At 36.9% G+C, this 25,594-nt stretch overlaps 1 protein-coding gene across 1 annotated transcript in view; it reads left to right on the top strand.

Annotated features, from left to right (window-relative positions):
* Nucleotides 1-25,594, top strand: part of SNTG2 (syntrophin gamma 2) — a gene marked incomplete at both ends in the record, with an annotated part of 260,611 nt that overhangs the window by 133,917 nt on the left and 101,100 nt on the right. The window contains 3 exons of the mRNA XM_081314298.1: nt 5,787-5,830; nt 5,940-5,981; nt 23,871-23,958. Coding sequence (XP_081170424.1) covers nt 5,787-5,830; nt 5,940-5,981; nt 23,871-23,958 — 174 coding nt within the window. The remainder of the gene's footprint in view (nt 1-5,786; nt 5,831-5,939; nt 5,982-23,870; nt 23,959-25,594) is intronic.

Raw genomic sequence — 25,594 nt, 5'->3', positions numbered from 1 at the left:
CAAGCCTTTAACTACCGTGTTTCCCCGAAAATAAGACCCAACCAAAAAATAAGCCCTAGCATGATTTTTCAGGATGCTCTTAATATAAGCCCCACCCCCAAAATAAGCCCCAGTTAAGATGGTCAGCCAGACAGATGCATTTAGTACCGTATTTTCCCAAAAATAAAACCTAATGCATCTTTTGGAGCAAAAATTAATATAAGACCCGGTCTTATTTTTGGGGAAATACGGTAACTATTGTATCTTGAAAGGAATCTTGGAAACAGCAGAGAATTGATGCAGATGTTTCAGTATGGGAATGGGAGGGTTTAATTTCCCCTTAACTCATGTATTTTTTGTTGATTAAAACTTGGGATACAGTTGGTGTAACAGTATATAGAGTTGACTTTGGATATACAGTAGAGAAGGAATGAGCAAGCCATCAAAAGGGGAAATGCAGAAAAGATTGCACAGTCCTATGAAAGAGACTCATACTAACCTGACTTCACCTTTCTTTAGAAAAGGGTAGGACACAACATTGTTATTATTCTACCTTACTGCAGTAGAGTTGTGCCTTTTTTGAATCAGAGAGAGAGAGACAGACAGACAGACAGAAAATTACAACTGGTCTTTATCAGCTACAATAGGATGCTCTTATATATGTGCAGAAAGAAGAATTGCTGTCACTTGTATGTTATTGCTTTAGAGTCCATTATGCCCTTACTAAGCTGTAGGTCTGTCCTTGGCAGTAGTCTTGATCAGGGAAGCCTTGTATGCCCCGCTGGACTGCCTAATGGAAGAGTGGAATATGTGTAATAAACTACTATTGCTTTAGGAGTTTATAAATCATTTAGAAGGTTCTTTGTACACTATTGTGTGGTCAGAGTTTATTAAGTTGAAGGACTTAAATCCCTAATCCTTTTTTGCTTTTCTCCCATAGTGCTATTTCAGGTTAATATTTTGATATTGCAAATAGTCTTTTTATCACATGCTACAATAAGTTTATATTTGAGCACCGTACCAATACGCTAACTGCAAGGCTGAAAATAAAATCTGTGAAGCTATGTTTTGATTGATGTGCCATCTGGGGGAAAAAACAGGACACAGCTACAACATAAAGTACATTTAAAATAAAATGATCAGGTTGGCAGCATGAGTTTTTCCATTATCCAGAGGTAGCAAGAAATCACAAGAGAAACATCATTCTATTAATCTATGATAGCTTCTGTGGAACAAGCTGCTCTGTATTCCTGGCAGGTAAACCTTCATTCCCACTTTTAGTCTCACTTGAATAGCCCAAAATTGGATGGGATGCGATATAAAGGGTTAGGAGAGATCCTGGATCTCCCTCATTAGTGTCGCTATGGCACCCTTCCAAAGGCAGGTTTAGTCACACAGATAAAAACAAAGAATGGACATGAACATAATGTTACTCCATGTTCCATATCTAATGTCCTCATTTCTGTGCTCTAGTGATGGCCTAATGGCTTTTCCAGAAAGCCAGGGTGTGCCTCACAGTTGCAGCTCCAGGTACCCATTTTTAATGGTATCTAAACCCACACCAAATTATACTCTTGAAATTCAGTGGCACAATTTTTTGAAATTATTTTTAATGTGTTCAGATGAGTGTGTCACACCTCCAGTAGACCTAATTTGGGCATAAAAGAAATGGTTCTCCTAATACAAAAAAGATTAGCAGGCTAGGAACATGGTCCAAAGGTCCCATCCTCTCTTGCAACATCCTTATATCACTGTATCCATCACTGGTACTGAAGATGAGCAAAGGCCAAAACTGGAAGTGGGGAAGGAGGAAGGAGGATTGCTAATTCTGTTTCTCATACCAATTCCTGTCAAGTTAAGGAAGCTTTCCCTGCTGTATAAATTAGGATTTCAGAGTGAGACTTTAAGAACAGGTTAGTAGGAAGCTTCTTATCAAACTGGAAGAGGCATTACTGAAACAGATGGAGATACTGGGGTATAAACAACAGTAGTTAAGTACATTCCTTGAAATCAAAGTTTAGAACCAAGAAAGTACAGTTTGGATTGTCTTCTTACAATCAGTGGGAACTAAAATATGTATCTCTGCCAGTATTATCCCATTATTTGTTTCTAGCCAAACTATAGTTCAGTTTTGCCATTCCTAAGTATGAGGTAAAATATTGTGAATATTCTATATTAGTCAGATGGGTAAATTACCTTCTGTTTTGTTGACTGGCTGTTAATGCTGAAATTTAAAAAAAGTATTACGGGTTTGAAAGTTTGCTTGGTGTATTTTAAAATACCATTGAGCTTTCCCACAATAACTTATTTATAAATACATAAATAATTACAAAAAGCTTACAGGAATATTCTGCTCAGAGAATTACAGGTAGTCCTCGCCCATTGGGACCATCAATTGTGTTGTTAAGTGCACAGTCACTAAGTGAAAAATCACATTACCATGGCAGCCTTACAACATTGCTTACGGCTTGCATTTTCCTTCAATGCATTCTGTTAACTGCTTGTTGGAAGCCAGTTGGGAAACACACAAGCGATGATCAGGTGACTGTGTGATGCTGTGACAGTCATAGATGTGAGGACTGGTTGCAAAGCTAGGTTTTTTTTAATACCATCATCACTTCCAAAAGTCTTTAAAATAGGCAATCAGTAAGTGAGGACTATCTATATCACTCAACATATTGCTGTAAATTGATAACACAAGCCAATTTGGTCTAGTGGCTAAGGCACTAGGCTAGAAAGCAAGAGACCATGAATTCAAGTCCCGTCTTATGACCTTGGGCCATTCACTCTCTTTTGCAACCCAACCTACCTTCCACGGTTTTTGTTGGAGAAAATAGGAGGAGAAAGTTGTATTGGTAGATATGTTTGCTACCTTGAGTTATTTGTAAAAATAATAAAGGTGGGTTAAGAACAAATAATAAAAAATATCTTGGAGATTAAGAGAGGAGCCACATATTTTATCACCTCATGACCTATGCCTGCTGAAAGTTATATGATTTGGTGTAACAGCTTCGGTTACTTTCTTTGCTTATGTTTATTTATTTTGCCATTTTAGCTACAAAACAAGCATTAACATTACGATATTATGATATTCATAGTAGTTTTAACTACAAGAGTGATAACAGCACATTGCTAATGTACCATGATAATGCAGCTTAGCTTTTATTATATGTTCAGTTGTAGTCATTTTTCCGTGTTGATTTAAACCTTGTTTGGATTATAATTTTCTCCTATTTCTATCCAATACATCAACAGCCCATAATTTTGGCCCCTAATGTGCAATTCTCCATTTTTTTAATGTTCAGGAAAGATATTCAGGTCTCACTTTTCTTTATATAGAAAAGAAAAAAGAACAATAAAGAACAATCTTTATCACAAATTCCTGCCATTCAAACAGTACAGAATGTACTTGTTTTCCTCAAAATAAAAGCAGCTACTTATAAATGATTGGTCATATAAATCTTAAAAGATTTCTTATCTGGATTTTTACATACAGATACATTATCTATTGGTATTTATAATCACACATACAGATCAATTGTCCCTTTTGTAAAGCAACTCCAGGGTCTGTACTGAAACATATCCTCAAGTTTTTCAAAAGATAAAGAAGTAGAAAATCTGCTAAACATTTCAATCAAATAGAAATCTTATACTTAGCTTTTAAACACCATTCAGACATTTGGATGCTTGCTGATCAGTATGGATATAGCAATTCTCAGGTAATTGTTTTCCTGCCATAACTGAACAAGTAACCACCCAAAGTTGTCTGGAAATTGGTCAACCTAGAAATAGACAAATTAAATAAAAAGTTAAGAGATCTGCTAAATCAGGCCAGCGTCTTTTTTTTACTTTGACCAACAAGGCACCTTTGTAAAATCCAGTGCCGCATAAAGCCAACACAGTTAGCAGGTGTGATAGACTTAGTCTTTGGAAATACATCCAGTCTCCTTTAAAAGCCATCATGTTACATTGACTGATTAATTTCACCCAAATAGAAAGGAAGAAATTGGTGAATGAAAGGAATCGTATAGATGTTTTTCAGCTGTCCAGCCCAGTAGCAAGCAAGATTTCAGTAGAAAGTCACCTCATTTTGTTACTGAGCAATAGAAACAGCTTTTTTCCTTCATTTATTCCTGAACTCAAAATCCGTCTGTGACTCTTGCATTTGGATGTTTCTATAAGAGTTTTCTTTTCTGCTTATCCAGCACAGGGTAAAGGACAGAATCCAGTTATTTAGCCTTCCTCACCACTGCCCAGGATGATTGGAACTGCAACATCTGTTTCTCACTTCTAGGATATAGGGAAAGCAAAGGGAAGAAAAGTGCAGGGCGTTAAAAAAAAGAGATTATTGTATACTCTCTACTTTGAAGAACACTCAGAAGGTAGAGCTGATCCAGAATGCAGCAAGATGGACATTTCTTGGTATTTCTCTTTGTACCATAATAAACCTTTGATCCACGAGCTGCGCTGCCTTCCAATAAGTTTCCCAGTGCAATTCAAGGTGCTGGTTGTCAACTATAAAACCCACCATGGCATAGGGCCAGACTATTTATGGGATTGCTTCTCTCCCATTGTTTCAACTTTCCCCACCAGAGCTAAATAAAGCATGCTCTGGGTTCCTTCTAAACAATGCCATCTTGTTGGACTCATGTCTACTCAATGTCAGCCCCTATGGAACAACATCACCCTGGACATTCAGATGGCCCAAGTCTTTAAGCTTTCACGAGGCATTGAAGATCTGTTTGCTCAGGCACTTAGGTGGTTTGATGAACTGTGCTGTTGTTGGTGTGCTTTTTGCAAGTGGTATTATAGTTTGTCCTTGGGCCTCAGGGATTATACACTGTGGGTTTCTGTGTTTTTAATTCTTGTAAATGGTCCTGAGTCATTTGAGGAAAATGGGGGCTGTATAAATCATATCAATAAATAATAAATAGTACAATATAGTTTTATTTCTAGCTTGTTTTATAGTAAATGCCAATTCCCAAAGAATTTACCCTTAGAAGCAAATTTGAAAATCCTGATTTTTTTTTTTAATCCCCTCAAACATTCCCTAAATGGCTTTCCATATTTGTGGTCCTGTTGGAAACTGAAGCATTTATTGGTACACTCTGGGGTGAGCACAATATGCTTTTTTCTTTTACTTAAAACTTTTACATATCCCGCTTACCCTTCACAAATGATAACTGACAGTTCTTAGCTTTCAATAATTCCTTCCTTTCCCAATTATAGAAATATTCAGTAAAAGCATTGAAAACACATGGAAATTTATATTCATATGGTGTAACATAAGCCTGTGAAACAAGAGTGTTTTCCTTCAAATAAGTGGTACAGCAATTTATGCTTCTACATTACACTATGAGTTGGCATTCACATTAATTTTATTTTGCAGAAATGATGCAAATTATTTGCAAGTGTTCAAGTTCACACTTAATTAAATTCGTACTACACCTCCTTTAATTATTACATTCTATGGACATATTTTCAGTAGGAAAGAACAAAGGAAGCAGAATTCCTACTTTGGTATTTTACCAATGCTATTAAAAAAAATAAAAATCATGCTTCCTCCATTTTAATGAAATCTTATCATTAATGAGAAACCTCAATGGTGTTCCTTACAGGATAATCTTTTGTTGACGAAAAGTAGCTTTCATAATTTTCTTAGAAATGGCACTATTATTTTTTTTTTGGTTGCTCTGAATTACTGTGATGCTGTTTCAAGAACACCTTTCACAAAACAGCAGGTTTTGTAGCAGCATTTACCATTTTAAGTCTTTCAAGTAATTTGTGATTCTTTTGTAATTCTGCAGCAGACCAGTCGGGAATGCTATTTATTGGAGATGCTGTAATACAGGTCAGTTGATTGTATACGCTTACTGTAAAGTGTGTTGCTTGTTAATGTTTATGCTAAATGCCTCGTATTATTTACCTAATGTTTCAAATAATCCCTTTATGATGTTTAGGTTAACGGCATAAGTGTAGAAGGCGCTACCCATGAAGAAGTGGTAAGTTGCACAGTGATTTCTTTTTCTTTCCCTACTATATGTTGTAAATTGCTGCCTAGATTACTTTTGCTTTCTTCATACATATTTTTCAGAGTATTACAGAAATATTGGTTGGTTGTTCACAGCATACAATCACATTATTTTCAGGCCAAGTTTTTTTTTCATTCTCATGGAGTCTAGTGCTTTGCTCTCTCTCTCTTCCTTCATGAAGTGATACAGCAATGGAAAAAGCACAACAAAGCATGGGTTAGCCTCCTGAAAAAACAACAAGAAAAAGCTACAATTTGTAAGGAATGGTTAATAAAAGACTCTAAGCATTAATCGTAAAAATGATTTTAACTACCTCAACTTTATTGTCTTTTGTTAAGGCACTATGTTCATATTTTAGAAGTAATATTGCATTTCACAGGAGAGAAGAGAAGCAGGATTCAACATGTCATTATTTCACTGCCGAGTCACTCATTCGTTGGCTCCAACTACCTATCTAAATAGTAGCATCTAGAAACTCAAAAGATTGCTTGGTTTCGGCCATCTGGGAAATGGAGGTCAGAGAAGGATATCTCAACAAATTTGAACTTTAAGCTGAGAACAGGCTTCCATTTCAAATATAAATCCCAATGTTATACTGTATTTTATCTTCCACTCTTTGTCCTTTTCCTTCCTATTCTTAAGTTTCACTACCAAGTGTAGATTTAAAACTCAAATCTCACCTATGCTATTATTCTTCTGATGTTGAGCTACATACTGTAATTGATTACAATAGATTACAGTATTTGCCTTTGAGAGCCATAGAAGATATGTCCAAGGGACATCACACTTCTGCAGTGGGCTCTTTTCCATTTGGTGGGTTTAATTTAAGCTTTAAATTATTACAAAAGTTTAACCAAATTTTAGGAATACAGTGCAGAGCCACATGCATATTCTCCATTTATATATCAGAGCAGCAGTTTCCAGATTATTTTAGGAAGGCAACTAACTCAGAATGAGAAATATCAAGATAAAATGAACAACGAAACTGAAACATGAAGCAAGTGGGATAAATGATAGGTCAGATATTCCATTGCAACAATTGTAGAATAGCCAAGGATAGCTGTTGATTATGCCAGAGGGTGCCAAACATTATAAAGGTAATGATTATGTCCCCTGAATGATTCAGGGGATTTGTAGGTTCAAGCTAAAAATCCTCTCTTCAGTAGCTCATGGCTTTGTGTCAGCTTAACCAATTTCACAGGATAGTTGTTGCTAGGAAAGATAAATCTTAAACTTCAGCTAAATATAACAGTATGCCATATAAAACACTGATAATAATATGGCACAGTCATTTCATTTCATTTCATTTCATTTATTAAATTTGTATACCGCCCTTCTCCCCAAGGACTCAGGGCGGTGAACAGGGCACATATAAATAGAAAATACAAAAATTAAAAGAGAATTAAATAATCGCCCAGATAAAACAGTAACAATATAAAAACCCATTAAAAACCCTAACATCCCCCATCAGGCCAGGCCAGCTTGTTCAAATAAATGGGTCTTCAGACCGCGCCGGAAGGAGCGAAGGTCCGGTGCCATCCGGAGCTCAACCGGCAGCTGGTTCCATAAAGCCGGAGCGCCCACAGAGAAGGCCCTCCCCCTGAGGAGGCCCTCTCTGTGGGAACGCACAGGGCGGAGGGAAGTTGACGCCGGCAGCAGTCAATGTGTAATTTCATGTTTGCAGGGCCAACCTGTGAAATTGATCAATCCTAAAAGGCTGAGTTTTCTGAACAGCCTTGGTGGAGCAGTGGGCTAATGCCTCCTTAAGCAACACCAGCTGCCTGCAATTATTGCAGGTTCGCGTCCCACCAGGCTCAAGGTTGACTCAGTCTTCCATCCTTCCGAGGTAGGTAAAATGAGGACCCAGATTGTTGGGGGCAATTAAGCTGACTTTGTAATAATGCCGCTGGGGGGGGAAAGCCCTAATAAGCAAGCATATACATAGAATGAAGGCTATTGCTAAGCACATTTGATTTGTGCTTAGATTGTAAGCCGCCCTGAGTCTTCGGAGAAGGGCAGGATATAAATGGGATTAAAATAAATAAATAAATAAATACTTAATAACCTAACAAGTCTGGTGAAATGCTGGTTGAGTTAATGATTCTGTTGATAGAATTCTAGGACAATGTAACGGGTGTCAAACTGCCGGCCCGCAGGCCGGATGCATCATGGTGAAACCGTGCCAACCCCATTGCTGGCAATGGAAAAAAAGTAACGATATGTTGTGACACATCATGTGACGTTGCGAGTTTGACACCCCTGAAGTAAGGGATTAAAGCTAGTTTGGTGTAATGGTTAAAGGTGCTGAATGGAAGGAGGAAGGAGTATTAGGTATTTTCACCACCTTGAGTATTAAAGGCAGGATAAAAATGTAACAAGTAAAGTAAGAATGCAGAAAAAGTGGCATTACACCCAACCAAAATCTGTTGCTAGTATATAGTGCAACAGCTAGTGTTTTGCGACCACAACTATCAAAAGCTTAATAGTTTATTGCTGGTTCTTCTGAAGAATTCTATCCTTCCATATGAATTTAAAATTGTTATCATAAGCCCACCATCTTAAAATGCATTGATGAGTATTCTATCTTCTTAATATAATCCCTATTGTGAAACTCACATCTGAGAGAAGTGAGATTCTTCTGTTTCTTCTTTCCTTTGCATTAAATGGATTAATTCATGTTGCTTTCAAATTGTATTGCATATTGATTTGATGGATCTTTCATTGGATGCTGCTTAACGTACGGTAATTATTTTGTGTGCTTGTATCATACTGACATATATTTTCATGCTTTCAATTTTTATTTTGGGTATCATCACTTTTCAAATGATACCTTTCAAATTCCTTAGCTGATAAAGTTACACTTTTATTTTAAGTACATTCACTCTTTTAGTAATATAATAAGAATCACCTGATCCACAAGATAGACAGCAAATAAATTTAATAAATAAATAAATGTGAAGGGTGATTTCATATCAGAGTTACTTTTGGTAGTTCCTTTTCAAAATGAAATCTGCAATTCTCAATAGGAATTTCTTTTGGTTCATTATCTATAATTTCTGTAACATCTGTGCTATGGCAACCATTAATATTTTTCTTTGGAGAAAAAAATGCATGGCATTACATTGCAAGAATTTTTTTTTTTAAAAAGCTTCTTTTTTGCTGAAAATCACTTCACTTGACATGATAAGAACTGAATAACTGAACAAGTGTCATGCCCAATTCATGATAATTTTAGTCACATTATAAGCACTTAAAATGATTACAGTAACTATTAGCAAAGATTAAATTTGAAACAGTATATACAGCATTATTCTATTATGAACTGAATCAAATGGCTTTATGAAAGGAAGGCCGAAGTCAGCAATTAATATAAAATCATTTTTTTATTATTTCTTTCTTAAAACAACTGGGGGTAAAATATTGCTGGCAACCTAACCTGCAGAAAGAGAATAAAAATGCCTATATAAATGCCTTTCTGCAATAGAAGACTTCTGTATTTTCTGACATAAGTTACAGTGGTGCATAGGCATAGATTCCTATTCATTCTCTAACAAAAAATAGTTTATGATATTTATGCCCCATGGAATTCTGGGTGGGGGAGGGCTGTGGACTATGAGGTCCTTCTTAGCAGGGCTCCTCCAGAGAAAAAGCAGTGGAAACAAATTGTGTCCTTCCTTGCTATCTTCCCCATTGATTTTGCTTGTAGAAAAGTCACAAAGTCACCACAACTTCAAGGGCCTGTTGTAAATCACCCTCATTCAGTGTGCTCAGAACTTTGAACAATCAGTGAATGAGCAATTATAACCCAAGGACTATCTGTATAAGAAATAAGAGGACATTACAGCACAATCAGACTTTCAAGGTTTTCTTATAGTAGCCAGTCTAAATAAAAGTAATTTTAGTCTTCATGTGGAGTTGATTTTCTTGTCTGGTGTACCTAGTGAGAATTATAATACAGAATGGTTCACTGACCATATTTTGCATAATTAGTTTTTAAAATGTGGTAAAGATGCGGTGGCTCAGTGGGTTAGGATGCTGAGCTTGTCGATCTGAAGGTCGGCAGTTTGGCGGGTCGAATCCCGAGTGCCGTGTAACAGAGTGAGCACCTGTTACTCGTCCCAGCTTCTGCCAACCTAGCAGTTTGAAAGCACGTAAAAATGCAAGTAGAAAAATAGGGACCACTACGGTGGGAAGGTAACAGCGTTCCGTGCACCTTTGGCGTCTAGTCATGTCAGCCACATGACCACGGAGACATCCTCGGACAAGCACTGGCTCTTTGGCTTTGAAACGGAGATGAGCATTGCCCCCTAGAGTTGGAAACGACTAGCACGCATGTGCGGGGGAACCTTTACCTTTACCTAAAGATGGTTAAGGTGCATTCATCCTGGCCTGCCTTGATGTCTTAGTGGTTTTTGATACCATCAGTCCTTATATCCCTCTGGACTGACATAGGGGATTAGGAGTGGGAAGCACAATATGGCAGTAGCTCTGTTCCTTCCTCCAGAGTTTGTTCCACTTGACCTTGGTATAGGAAGAGAAGTCCAGTCCTAAGTTTCCAAAGGGCTCTACTCTTCCTGCTCCTATTTTATATCCTGCACACATTGTAATTGCTATTCAGGGGGTACTCAGTTATACTCTGCGTTGACCACATTAGTGTCTGGAGGCTATGGAGGCCTAGAAAAAGGCTCAAGCTCAAGCCTGACAAGTCTGAACAGCTGTGGTTTGGGGGACTTCTCTGATTTGAGCATTTGCCATTGTTGGCTCTGAAGTATGTAGCACAGGGGTTCCCAACGGGGCATGCAAGATGATATTCCAGGGGGTGTGAAAACTTGGGTTTTCAAAATGGTAGTGTATATGCATAATTTGTCGCCGTTATTTCAAACTTTTGTAAGGGTTGCAAGAATATATCGAAAGCGTTCTAGGGGTGCGGAGTATAGAAAAGGTTGGGAGCCGCTGATGTAGCACTTTCCCACGTCTTCCTTGTCTTTGGCTCCTGTTGAAGAATTAGGAAATGACTCTAGCTGGGAGAGCTGGAGGGCTAGCGAGGAGGGCTTTTGCACAGCTCCATCTTTTGTGACAGATGTTCCATTTCCTAGATTGGGAGCCTTACTTATTGTCAGTCATAATTTGCTTACCGTCTGTCAGCACTACAGTAGTGCGCTTTACATGGGGCTGCCCTTGAAGACCCTCAGAAGCTGCCAATGATCCAGAATGCAAGGCACAGGTAGATGATGAGAAGGTTCAGTTCAACCATGTAACAATGTCCACGAGTTGCACTGGCTTCTAGTGGACCTCTGGGTACAACTCAAGATGCTGGTTAGCACCTCTAAAATCCTTCATGGTTTAGGGCAGGACTATCGGTTTCCTATCATTTTTGTTTGTTTTGTGAGTTCTGGCAAAGGGAGGTGTTTTCCACATCACCTCTATTAATGCACCCAGGAATTATGTCTTCTCTGTTGCAATACCTGTCCTATGGAACAGCAGAATTCCTGAGATTCAGATATCCCCAAGCCTTAAAGGCCAGACTCTTGCCCCAAGTATTCGTTCTTGACAAGGTGATTGGTTATTTGTTGAGTTTGCTGTACTAATAAAATGTTGCTTTGAATTCTTTTTGAAATTATTATTAGGATTATTTTATTCAGGGCTTTTTTTCTCATTGAACGCTCAGAACGGAGTTCTGGCACCTTTTTTGGATGGAACCTTGTAGGGTAGGCAAGGTGGGTTGTATAACATGTGTGAGTTCCGGCACCTTTTTCTTTTACAAAAAAAGCACTGATTTTATTTATTGTTAGCCATCCAGCAACATGTTTATTGGACAACTATGTTAATCTGTTAAACATATAAGCAAGTAAGCTAATAGTGCATATGTGAAAATTAGTTTACATATGAAACTAGTTACATTATCTTTTTCCCCCATGCAGTACAGTACACAGTAACATTGTGTACTGTTCTTTTCCTATGCTCTAGAAAACTTTGCTTATCCTAAAATGGAACAATATGATGGCATGTTTGTGTGTGTGTGTGATGTGTTCCAGTTAGTTATTTGTCATTGCACACATAATGCCATTAGCGTTTCCAATTAATACTTTTATAAATTGTGATGCTTTACTCAACAGATATCACTGATACTTCCCTCCCTTGCTTTTCTCCTGCATCACTCAAGATCAGTATATACCTGCTGTCCTTCAGTGGCACAGTTCTTATTTATTCTACCCAAGTTTTCATTTCACCCTTTCTGACCGAACTTGTTCTGCACAAAACTTTCACTATAAAATTGACATTTTCACCTAAAAACATGTTGATTATGTCACCATTCCATCCCTTGAATAAAACAGCTTCTTTAAATGGCAGACAGAAGATGTAAAACTGAGCAAAAGTAACTCTGTGATAAGATGCCACTTTCAATTTGAGGATTTCAACAAACATCCCAATTCAGTGGGTGCATTTTTCATTTGTTAAAGCACATTCAAAAAACAGAATATGACGAGACAATTTGTTGGAAATATGTACTCCTTCACTGTTCAGTTTCTCTGTAATAATTTTCAAATATAAATGGTTTCTGAACCTTTCTCTTATATTTTCTTGTTCTGTGTACTACAAAAAAAAGAGTTCATCTTATAACAAAGAATACATATCAAAAATGAAAACTACATAGGTAAAGAAAAAGTTTAACCAGTATGTCCATAAAGAAAAGAAGAAATAGGGGAGACATGAAAGCAGTATTCCAGTCTTTGAGGGGCTGCCACAAAGAAGAGGGGGTCATATTATTTACCAAAGCACCAAAGGGGACGACAAAAAACTGAACAAAGAGAGAAGGAACCTGGGATTAAGGAGAAACTTCCTGACAGTGAGGACAATTAACCAGTGGAACAGCTTGCCCCCAGAAATCGTGGGTGCTCCATCACTGGAGATTTTTAAAAAGAGGCTAGACAGTCACTTGTCTAAGATGGTATAGGTTCTCCTGCTTGAGGAGGGGGCTGGACTAGAAGGCCTCTGAGGTCCCTTCCAGCTCTATTCTATTCTAATATAAGGGTGGAATGAAAGCAAGATTTTGAGGGAGAAGGGTGAAATGAAATTTCACAAGCAGTAGAATAAATTCAGAGGCTCTGAAAACTTTGTCCTATTGCAATCCTCCAAAATGACAGTTAAGTGACTTTTTCCTATACAAATCTGAGATAGAATTGAGAGTAGAGCTCAGCAACAAGTAAAGACACTACTCATCACAAGTAGTTGTACCAACGTAGAGAAAGATACAGGTTCTTAGGACATTTTTTAAAGGATTTTTTTTTGCATTTCCTCACATTCTGAAGCATTTCTTTCGAGGATGTATAGAACTTTAGTAAGTGTGCTCCTGTAGCTCCTGAGAAATGCTAAAGATGAGAAAGAGCTCAGCCTTCCATCCTTCCAAGGTTGGTGAAGTGAGGACCTAGATTGTTGGAGGCAATATGCTGACATGTTAAACCGCTCAGAGACTGCTGCAAAGAACTATGAAACTGTATATAAGTCCAAGTGCTATTGCTGTTGTCAGCTAAATATATGTTTAACAAGTATCAGCTAAATACATGAATCAAATCTTATAAATAATAAATCCTTGCTTTTAGTAGGTAATGCTGCATGTGGTATCAACTAAGGCTGATGGACTTAGGTGACACTTTTTCTGCAAGCATTATTTGAAAAGTTGCTCATGAAGGATAACAGAGACTAATATAAGAGGCTCATATGATGATTATTACCGCTTATAGAGAATTGAGACTTTTAAGGTAAAATATCTAAATGTTAAGGAGCATGAATTAAAAACCTGAAAATAAATGCATCATAATTAGTTGTGTGTGATTGTAAAAATGAAGCAAATTAAGTTATACCTAACTTGAAAAAGAAGGATAAGGAGATTAATTGGTTGTACCTTGAAAGAAAGTTTTTAAAAGATGATAAAATGGCTGGAGAAATATTAAGACATGCAAATGCTGGTTGAAAGAGCATAGGTAGCATGTGGTATTTTCTGAGAATAAATGTTTGTTCAAAGAAACTAGGAAATGTATTGTAGGTGCTTACTTTGTTAAATGGAAGTGAGAGCTGGATGTGTCAGAAGAAACATAAAAGTAAGTTAGTTGCTGTGGAAATGAGGTATTTAAGTGTGTACAGTACAGTAAAAAAGATATGATTAAGAATGAATGGTCAATGAATTAACATGGATTGTAATCAAAAGTGAAAGAAAAGGGTATATTGAGATTGTTTGATCTTACGGAGAAAATGAATAGCATGAAATTGTAAGTCAATATATGACGGAAGAGTAAAAGGGTGGAAACATGGAGGAAGGTTTGAGATTTAGAAGATCATGAATAGATTGTGTTGATGTTTCATTAAGCTTATTAATGACATTTTGAAAATAAAATGCAGTTGATGAAGTGGGTATGCATGTGATAGAAGGAGGGAGTACAAAGGTAGAAAATTATGGCACAATACAGTAAATGGTGTCGTGGTAAGTTAAATCAGGTACATTTCTTTTTCTTTTGGCTCATCTCTTGCTTTCAATTTCTTTTGCTTACTAATACTTGCCCTTTTTTAGTGCTTTGTAAAATGTTGCTTATTCCAAAAGGGAAAATCATTGTGTGCATGTGTGTGTGTGTGTGTGTGTGTGTGTGTGTGTGTAATAAGCACATCTTTTTTCAATATTTTTTTTCATATTTACTTTTCTTTGTTCACATTGTTGAGCAGACACATTGGCGGATAGTATTCATTGCTGCCCCTCTGTGCTTTGATGGAATCCATTTGTACAGACCATATATTTGCTTTCACTGAAATCCATGTGGATTTTTTTAGCTTCAGTTGTTTAATCCTTATCAATATTTTACAACATCTCTTTTGCAAAATAAGTACCCAGCATTTGGAATTTATTCTATGTGTATTGAAAATATAGCAGAAACTATGATTCCTTTACTTCCTTGGAAATTTCTTCCCACTCAGTTTTCTTTTGATCAGACTACTGTAGTCCTTTTAGAAAAGGGTAGTCAAGAAAATTTCTAGTGTATCCTGACATCACAGCCATTGGAGATGAAGGTGCAACATTGTGAAATTCCTTAACTGACAACAAAGGAACATAAAATCTACGGCCATTGGCTTAGTATGCAAACTCTTACACTGTTGTCGATTCTATCCCCTGTCCTATTTTCAAATTGTATAGCATTTTGTTTCACGGGTTTCCTATCAAACACTTTTTTTTTATCAGTTTGGTTTGCTAACTCCATTCTAAATCTAGGCTGCAGGTTATAAATTAAGATCAAGCAAGGTTGTTAGTTCTGCCTATATCCTGCAGCAATATCTCTATTTCTCTATCATCTCTGTCTATGGATGTGTGTCTTTTAAAACATTTAAGCGTATAGTTGTGCTACTGATAGCAAATCATTCTTTGGTTGCAAGTTTGCTAAGCTGAAGCAGACATTTGTTTTTTTAGTATTACCAATCACTCTGCTCTCAGAGTACCCAAATGTTTCTGGCACTTTCTGCAGAAAAGGACATACCAGGCTGATTTTTTTGTGGAGTCTTTTGGTTAATAGTATCCTTAACAAGTGATTGCTATTGCCTTTTGATTTAGAATAAGAAATAAAAGGAACCTTTGTAAAGCAAAGGTTAATTAGTTTCATTATTAGTTGGTGCTTGAGGACAAACTATCTCAAAACTTGACAAAAAGGAGCTATGCTCTTACCCAACAAATTACCATTTATAACAAAGCCAGAGTTGATGCTGTTGCTTTTTTGATGATATTTCTTAGCTACCAACCAACTAGGTACTGTGTCCAATCCAATACCCAGAATAAAATTTGTGTGAGTTATAATTCTTCATCAGTCTGTCTTAAAATCCAGAGATATCAAGTGAACCCCAAATATCCAGCTTCAGTGACTAAGGAAATTTCTGAATATACCGTAGTGTACTTTTGAAGTGAAATAGAAACAGTTGTGTCTTTTTATAACCTAAGGTGGAAATTCATTAATTTTTATTTTCAGTTCAAGTATTTCTTATAGCTTCAAAGTATGCTTTTGGTTAAACTTTATATTTTTGCACATATACAGATACTTTGTTTCCTTAGTCAAGTAATTAGTCACTTCCCCATATTCATTTTTTCCCCAGCATATTAAGTTAGTATCTTCATTTCTTTGTACATGATCTGCCCATTTAGCTATAATGGAGATTGACCTTTTATTGGTCTCTGCAGAATTAAGATTAATCTGTTTGGGACAAATCCATGAAGATTTCTCGTGGTCAACACTGCATTCAGCTAATTATCTGCTTTAGAATCATCCTAGTATTATCAGTTGATTTTTTCTCTCTATCTTTTCCCTTCTTTCTTTTTGAAGACTAATGATATACAGACTTTATCAATTTGAATATTGCATTATCAAGGATAAGACTGCTTGGCCATTACTAGCCTCCATATATAGAAAAGTCATTCATTTAGGAAGTACCACTCAGAATACTGGATATAGTAGCACTATAAGGAAAGAATTGTCCATTTATAGTATTGGCACTGTATATATACTTTCTTAGTTTAGGGAAAAGGTGCCATACTTTTATGCTGTGAATGTTCTTGTTTGTAGTGATTTCCAACAATGATTCTTTGATTCTGTCCCATCAAATTGGCATTGATTCTTAGCAATCACATGATTCCTAACCTGGTCCTTCAGGTGTTCAAATGATGCACCCATCTCCACTGTAACGGAATTCATCCACCTTGCTTCTGTTTGTCTTCTCTTCTTTCTTTCCACTTTTCCCAGCATTAAAGCCTTCTTCAGAAGCCTAGCTATTCATATAACGTTTCTGAAGTAAGATAATTTGAATCTGGTAACTTTGTACTTCAAGTGAGATCTCTGCGTTGGTTTGTTTAATGATCCTTTTGCTTGCTTGTTTTACTGTCCATATTATTCTCAGGTGTTTTCTCCAGCACCAATTTCAAGAGTCCATATGTTTTCTCTCCTGCCTCTTCAACTTTCACTTCCATAGATTATCATAAAAAATACCATTGCCTGCACTTTTCTGATATTTATAGAAATGTCCCAGCCTCTGTACATTTTTCCCCATGGCCTTCATGATTACTTAATCAAGGTATATCTGCAGGATATTTCTTTACTGCTTGTTTTTTTACTGCTGATGGCTGTTCATAAAAGGCAAAACAATACCGTATGAATGCATTTTAGGGTATGATATAATTGCTATATATAAATTCCCCAAAATTGAGCTGAATAGACAATTCCTCAGTTAACTAAATATTAGTGACCCTGACCCATCAAAGAGGTTATTAACCTATCTCACCAAGTTCAATAGGCTAGATCCTCCCCACAAGCATTGGGCTATGAGGAGAATGAAGTAGTGTAAGTAGAGTTAATGGGATGTTGTAGTATAGTGTGATACTCTTTTTACAAATGACATCAATGTTTTGTTGCTGTTTCAAAGTAGTTTAAAATTCTTTGGGCCTGTTTTGCAAGGGGTGAAAAACTAATATTGTTATAATATATTGATCAGCATTCTACTGGGGGGGATAATATTTGTACATGTGTTAGTCTTTATTTAATGCACTTCTTTTCTTTTTAATGTCTTGTTTGGGCTTTTTTTCTTTATTTCTTTAAAATGTTTGGTATTTTGTATTTTAACTTCTGAATAAAATAAAAATAGATTAAAAACAAAGAAAATCAACAAGTTTCCATTCCTATACATTAAACATTAATCTGCCATTGCCTCTGCCTGTGGGACAGGGTCCCACAGAGCAGGGCGATGGCAGATTAATGCAGATTAATCACCTACAAAGGTGATGCACTCTCCTGGCCTTACAAAAAGGTGTGTAAAAACATGGCTTTATGCCCTAGCTTGGAGTGCGAGAGGGGCCTTTGTATGCATATCATACAAAGACTTAGTAGTGATTGGATGCATCATTCAAGTCATCTATAGAGGATTATGGAAACTACCTTGAAAAAGAAATTCAAAAACTTATGTAAAATCAGCTTGCTGAAAGAAAGGACAAGGTGAGAAAGGAACTCAAGACTGCCCTACCTTGATCCTCTTTGATGTAAGAAGTGGAGATTGAATCTTTGTCAAGCTTTCAAGAGTTTGTTATTATATTTCTTGACAATAAAATGGAATCCTGATAGTCTTGTTACCTGACCTGGCCTTCTTGAAAGGGCTGAGGTCAGCGTAGAATTATTTATTAGAAGTTAATACCAACAATTAAATGCCAAGGACCATACGGATATCTGAAATACCATGTATGGATCTGCTTTTACTAAGAATGACTAATTTGAAATTGGGTTTTATTATCATGACATAAATTGCTAATGCTGAGCAAAAGTTGTAAATGATGTTTTAAAATTAATGACTTATTCTATGCTATCTGATTAAATTATAATTAGTGGCATGATTTACCATAAAATTATAACTTGTTGCTACAGCATACTAATGTGAATTTTTATATTTTCCTTGGTTATTCACAAAAGAGCTTGAGAGCATACTCCTTTGAATTTCACTATTTCCCCCAGAAACGTAAAAAGCTTCAGATGCAGATTTGAAGGCTTCATTACCATAACATTAGCAAAGACAGGGGCAAAGTGATTAGGTGATGCTGGTGGCCTAGAGAGAAAATATCAATTCATTCCATCTTTAAAATGGATATTAATGAAGTTCAGAAAGCCACAGATTAGAAAATAAATATCTTTTTCATTAAATATGGACAAAACCTCAACCAACATTTTTTTTATTTTTTTACTCTGATCATTTATAAGCAAATTGACTGTCTTATAATTCCCATAATATTTAGAGTTAATTTTTTCCCCAAAAGGTTTTAATGCACCATCCGATTTATTCAATGTTATGTGAAATGAGTGTTCCTAATTCCCACCCACCCCCATACGCGTTCTATGTTCCTCTGTTTATGCTTGACATTGAACAGAAGGAATCTTTGTGGAATTAAATATTTAAATTCCTTATATCACTAAAAATGACATGTCATTCCTATTGTGCTAAATAGAAAAGAGAACAGACTTTTTGAAAAATATAGAATATAACAGATATATATGTGTGTGTGTGTGTATGTTATATATCTGATATAACTAGATTGAGGAAGGGAGGAGGAATGAAGGAAGGAGAAGTTATTGTAACATGGTTCAGAATGCACTAATAAATGAAATAAATAGGGCATGAGGGTACTCACACTGTATCTATAGACAATGACTTAAAGCAGGTGTGTCTTTTCCCAAGATTGTGCAGCTGCACAAATATCAAGGGACAATTGGTTTAAGGAGTTGCCTAAATGTTCTACCTTAAAATATATTTTCCCTTGTAGCCTTATAGTGCTGCATAGTGTATCCCCCCACTTTAAATGAGATGTAGAGGTCTTGTTCTGGTTGAGATCCATCTATATCCAGATAGAAAGAATTATCCAATTAAATAAATGACCATTTCCTTGGAAAATATCAGAATAATGTACAATTATTATTCAGTCTCTTTCTTGCACAGAGTACAAAAGATGTGCCCAAATGAATCATGGAAAAATAAATACAAAATGCAAATAAAGAATTGACCAAAATGGATCTCAAAATGATTCAACAAATTAGTAGCAAATATGTCTCCTCACAGGTATAAGAATGTTCAGACATACTGTAATACTCCTTTAGTTAACTCTTTACCACAAATAACAAATTGCCAGAAGCCTCAAAGTCGTATTGCTTACAAAAAAAACTATCCCTTGAGCTTGTAACTTGGCATCCTTTATGTCAATTTATAAATTAGTCCAGTACAATTTGCCTCATATACAGCAAGTTTAAAAATGCTGACCATAGAAATATTTACCTTTTCTCTCCCATTTTAGGCAAGCATTTCAAATATTTCTATACTGCTAATTGTTCAAATGTCTATGGAGATTCTCAGTCATCCAGGTCATAGTTATCCCAAAGATGCTTTTTTTCATGAAGCAACTGGACTTTCTTGTTTTTCTTTGAAAACGTTCACTTCTCATCCAAGAAGCTTCTTCAGCTCTGACTGGATGGTGGGGAATGGAAAGATTTATATTCCTTGCAGACATATGTTCATTTGCATTCTTTTAGTGAGTTGTTAATGTTAAAGGTAAAGGTAAAGGTTCCCCCTCACGTGCGTGCTAGTCATTTCCGACTCTAGGGGCCGGTGCTCATCTCCGTTTCAAAGCCGAAGAGCCAGCGCTTGTCCGAGGACGTCTCCGTGGTCATGTGGCCGGCATGACTAGACGCCAAAGGCGCACGGAACGCTGTTACCTTCCCACTGTAGTGGTCCCTATTTTTCTACTTGCATTTTTACGTGCTTTCGAACTGCTAGGTTGGCAGAAGCTGGGACGAGTAACAGGCACTCACTCTGTTACGCGGCACTACCTGGAGGCTTATCTGTGTTCTCAGAGTCACTTGAGTGGTGCAAATGTGTGTGGAGCCTTCTTGGAACTACTGAAAGGACTATGTTGCAGACTGGAGATAGATGTTGAGAGGGGACTGTTCAATTTGGACATAGATGGCCTCTTTGACCACTCTTTCAAACCAGCGGTCCTCTCTGTCCAAAATATGAACTTCTGTCCAAAATGTGTCTTCAAAAGAGCGTCCTTTGTCTTTTAAATGCAGATGGACTGCTAATTCTGGTCCTGATGGGTTTGTTCTCCCATGTTGTGCCATACATTTATGAAGTTGTTGTTTCATTTCGCCAATGTACAGATCTGCACATGGCTCACCGCATTGTACTGCAAATACCACATTGCTCAATTTGTGTCTGGGTGTTTTATCCTTGGTGTGGACAAGCTTCTGCCATATTGTATTCTTGGGTTTGAAATGTGCACTTTTGTTGTGTTGACCGAAGATCCTCCTGAGGTACCTGACCACATTTGTATTGTAGATGGATCATAAGCTTTCTAATGATCAGGAAGCAGCAGGTGAAGCTAGGAAAATAATATTCAACTTCCGTTCAATTAACACAGGAGCTCCCCAGGGCTGTGTGCTCTCCCCATTACTCTTCTCACTCTGTACCAAGGGTGTCAAGCTGCCGGCCCATGGGCCGGACGCGTCATCCGGAAGCTGCGCCCACCCCATTGCCGGCAATGGCAAAACCTGCCCGATACATTGCACAATGTCACGTGACATTGTGAGTTTGTCATGACTGCTCTATACCAATGCCTACATCTCGAAGGATCTGTCTGTTAAAATACTGAAATTTGCAGATGATACAACAGTCATTGGTCTCATTTGAGATGATGATGTACCTGCATATAGATAAGAGGTAGATCAACTGGCCCTGTGGTGCAGGCAGAACAGTCTGGAGCTGAACACTCGTATAACTGTAGAGATAATATATTTTAGAAGAAGCTCTCCTATTCTACCACCTCTTGCAATATTAGGCAACACAGTATCAACAGTAGAGACCTTCAAGTTTCTAGATTCTATTATCTCCAAGGACTTGAAATGGACACCTGCCATTAGAATCATCATTAAAAAGGCACAACAAAGAATGCCTCAACTTAGAAAGCTCAGATTTCCCCAAGGATCTGGTTATACAGTTCTACAGAGGAATTACTGAGTCTGTCATTTGTACCTCAATAACTGTTTGATTTGGCACAGTGACCAAACAGGAGAGGTACAGACTTCAATGGATATTAGGACTGCAGAAAAAAACAATCGTGACCAGCCTGCCTTCCATTGAGGATCTGTATACTACACAAACCAGAAAGGGGGATAAGGAAATATCTATAGATCCCTCACATTCTGGACATAATCGGTTTCAGCTTCTCCCCTCATGACGCTGGTATAGAGCATTACATGCCAAAACAACTAGACACAAAGATAGCTTTTTCCCCTGTGTCATCACTCTGCTGAACAGTTAATTCCCAGTCTAAGGCTGGCAGCTGAGACCAGCCCACCCACTCAAAACACACACCCACCCAATCAGAACACACCCACCATTCAAAACACATTCCCACCCAATCAGAACACACCTAATGCCCCACCCAATCAGAGCACACCTCCACCCACAGAACACACCCCCTCTGGCAGTTTAAAAAAGAGGAACAAACAGCCACTACCACATGCTTCTCCCAGAAGAAGGAAGCTGAAGCCACCAGCCTGAGGATGACGGATGGAATTCTGTCGAAACGTTGCTCCTACACCTTCAATTCTACGCGGGAAAAAACCCGAATGACCAAATATATATATATATATATATATATATATATATATATATATATATATATATATATATATATATATATATATATATATATATATATATATATATATATATATATAAAGGTAAAGGTAAAGGTTCCCCCGCACATGTGTGCTAGTCGTTTCCGACTCTAGGGGCCGGTGCTCATCTCCGTTTCATAGCCGAAGAGCCAGCGCTTGTCCGAGGACATCTCCGTGGTCATGTGGCCGGCATGACTAGACGCCAAAGGCGCACGGAACGCTGTTACCTTCCCACCGTAGTGGTCCCTATTTTTCTACTTGCATTTTTACATGCTTTCGAACTGCTAGGTGGGCAGAAGCTGGGACGAGTAACAGGCGCTCACTCTGCTACGCGGCACTCGGGATTCGACCCGCCAAACTGCCGACCTTCCGATCGACAAGCTCAGCGTCCTAACCCACTGAGCCACCGCGTCCCTATATATATATATATATATATATATATATATATATATATATATATATATATATATATATATATATATATATATATATATATATATATATATATATATATATATATATATATATATATATATATATATATATATATATATATATATATATATATATTGCCCATATCCTAAAGGCAGATCTGAAATCTTAACATTGCTCTTAACGCTTGAGCACTGATGAGGCAGGTTATCAAATTTGTGCTGAGATTTTAGCTGGGATTTTTCACTAAGTAAAAAGCAGAGTTTCTTCTGTAAGGAGACAATACATTTTGCAGTAACATATTCTGGGTGATTAAGTGAGGATACTTAGCAAGCATTTTCTGCCCATTGTATGGTACTAGTTATGTTATAAATATTGTCATAAGTGCTCATTGCTTTTGCTACTAACCAGTAATTCAAAATGAAATTTTATTTTGAAATGAAAGTATTAAATATAAATAAGGAAAAATACACACACACGAATGCACACACTACCTGCTTTTCAAGACTCTTCTACTTGGGTATTTATTATTTTTACTGTGGTATAATTTAGTGTGAAATCAAACTGAGTTTGAATTTTACCTCACTGCAAATGTGTCAGTCATGTTACAATTCAGATGATTGGCAAATCATTAATATTTAATATATATTAATATTCTTTGTTCCCAACCATTAAATTTGTAGGAACAACAATTTATAGGAAATTGTAACTCAGCATTCTTATATTCTTTGCAGGCAGCCAGAATCATACCATAGATTCTGCCAGAATTTCATAATCTAACCAGAGGGGAGAACTTTTAAATCTCATAAATTTGGGATTTTAAAAATATAAACATACATCTAGATTGGTTCAATCCCACACTGAAATTACAGCATTTTCCTTTAGCTAGATTGTCTTCTGTTACATAGGATATGGCTTTGAAACATTTTATTTCTTTATTATTTGCTTGTTTTTGCTGTGTAGGAACTAAGAATGTTTTTCACATTTTTAATTTTTCGTCTCTTCCTTGATTTTGGATACACTTAAGCTTTATAACTGCTGTGGTTTGATCCTCAAGATAATCTTCATTCCAGTGATAAAGTTGAATATTGAATTTCTGACACATCTAGTGAGATGCAGCTTTTTGATGTAGATTATTTTGCTCTCTCTGACTGCTTCTTTGGTATAAAGTAGCTGTTATTTATCACACTGACAGGTGCAACTACTGCGAAATGCTGGCGATGAAGTTGCCATCTCCGTTCAATACCTCAGGGAAGCACCATCATTTCTAAAGCTCCCATTGGGTAAGGGGAAATTAACAGATATCTGTAAAATATTTTCTGGTGCAACATTTCTCATGACAAATAGACACTTCTTTATGCTTAATACATCTTTCACGAGTATTTTATTTAAGGAAAGCTTGTAGATCAAAGTGCTGTATTATTTAAAATTTATCTTTGCCCCCTTCATATTTCTTTATTTGTTTATAGCAATTTGTAAGCTGCCAACTGACTAGGCTGTGGCTGGCATAGCACATGTAAACTGATTCCCTGGACTGATATTGTGTACAGGTAGTCCTCGACTTAAGACTACAATCGACCCCAACATTTTTGTTGTTAAGTGAGACATTTGTTAAGTGAGTTTTGCCCCATTTTCTTGCCATAGCTGTTAAGTGAACCACGGCAGTTGTTACTTTAGTAACCTGGTTGTTAAATGAATCTGGCTTCCCCATTGACTTTGCTTGTCAGAAGGTTGCAAAAGGTGATCACACTGCAACCGTCATAAAGATGAGTCACTTGGCAAGCATCTGAATTTTGATTGTGTGACCATGGGGATGCTCCAAAGGTTGTAACTGCGAAAAATGGTCATAAGTCACTTTTTCAGTGCTGTTGTAACTTTGAACAGTCACTAAATGAACTGTTATAAGTCAAAGACTACATGTATAACCAACATACACAGATATATCTTAGTTGTATTGGTGAACCAATACCAAGATCTTTTTTTCTGGTGACCAGGACTGGATGTAGTATTCCAAATGTAGTCTCACCAGTGCATCATAAAGCAGTACTATCACTTCATGTGATCTTGAAGCTATCCCTCTGTTGATGCAACCTAGGAGTGTGTTAGCTTTTTTGGCAGCTGCAGCAAACTGCTGGCTCATACTTAAGTCATGGTCTACTAGGACACAGTTGCTGCAGTTGAGCCAGGTACCCCCTAGTCTATGCCTGTGCATTTAGTTTTTCTTTCCTATATGTAGGCATGCAGTTTCATCAACAAAAGCATGCAATGTTCAAGTTTCCGTAACCCAAACTAAGCCAGCCCACTAGTCAATCAGCACATACTAAGAATTTTAAGCGAATAGGCAACTCCTACCATAGGGCATTCTTTACTTTGTCCATATAGCATGTTTTTTTCTCTCCTGGATACCTAGTAGGGCATCTACTGTAAGCACTGGGCTGTAGCTGCCCATTTAGAAATTAGACATTCTTGGAAATAAATGTCAATGTCATCCAACTGAAGTTTTTGAAAGAAAGTCTTAGCATGACAATACACTAGCATAAATCATAGTTTCTCAACCACTACCCTATTCTCTGAAACACATAGAAATTAATGATAACTTTGTCTGCATGCATTGAAAAAGTAACTTATACCGTTTTTAAAAGGTTTGAAATACTAAAAATGATGCTATTTGCTCTTACTTTGGGATTTTTAATAGAGGGTATATTAATGTCCATAAAAACTTCACTAACAGCCTGGAGGGTTTTTTAATGTTGTAGCAATATTCTCCATGAAAAAAATAGAATAATATTTATGTCAAGACTTATTTATTGGTTGAAGACCATGAAAAGCAGGAATATACTTTTCCTACAATAAAAAGAGTTAGTTTATAGAAATGCTAGAGAACAGGTCTTTTTTAAAAAAGAGAGAGAGAGAGAGAAA

Source organism: Vipera berus (genome assembly GCF_964194415.1).
Source record: "Vipera berus genome assembly, chromosome: 1".
NCBI lineage: Eukaryota > Metazoa > Chordata > Lepidosauria > Squamata > Viperidae > Vipera > Vipera berus.
The sequence above is the reverse complement of the archived record's forward strand: the minus strand, read 5'-3'. Positions and strand labels throughout refer to the sequence as shown.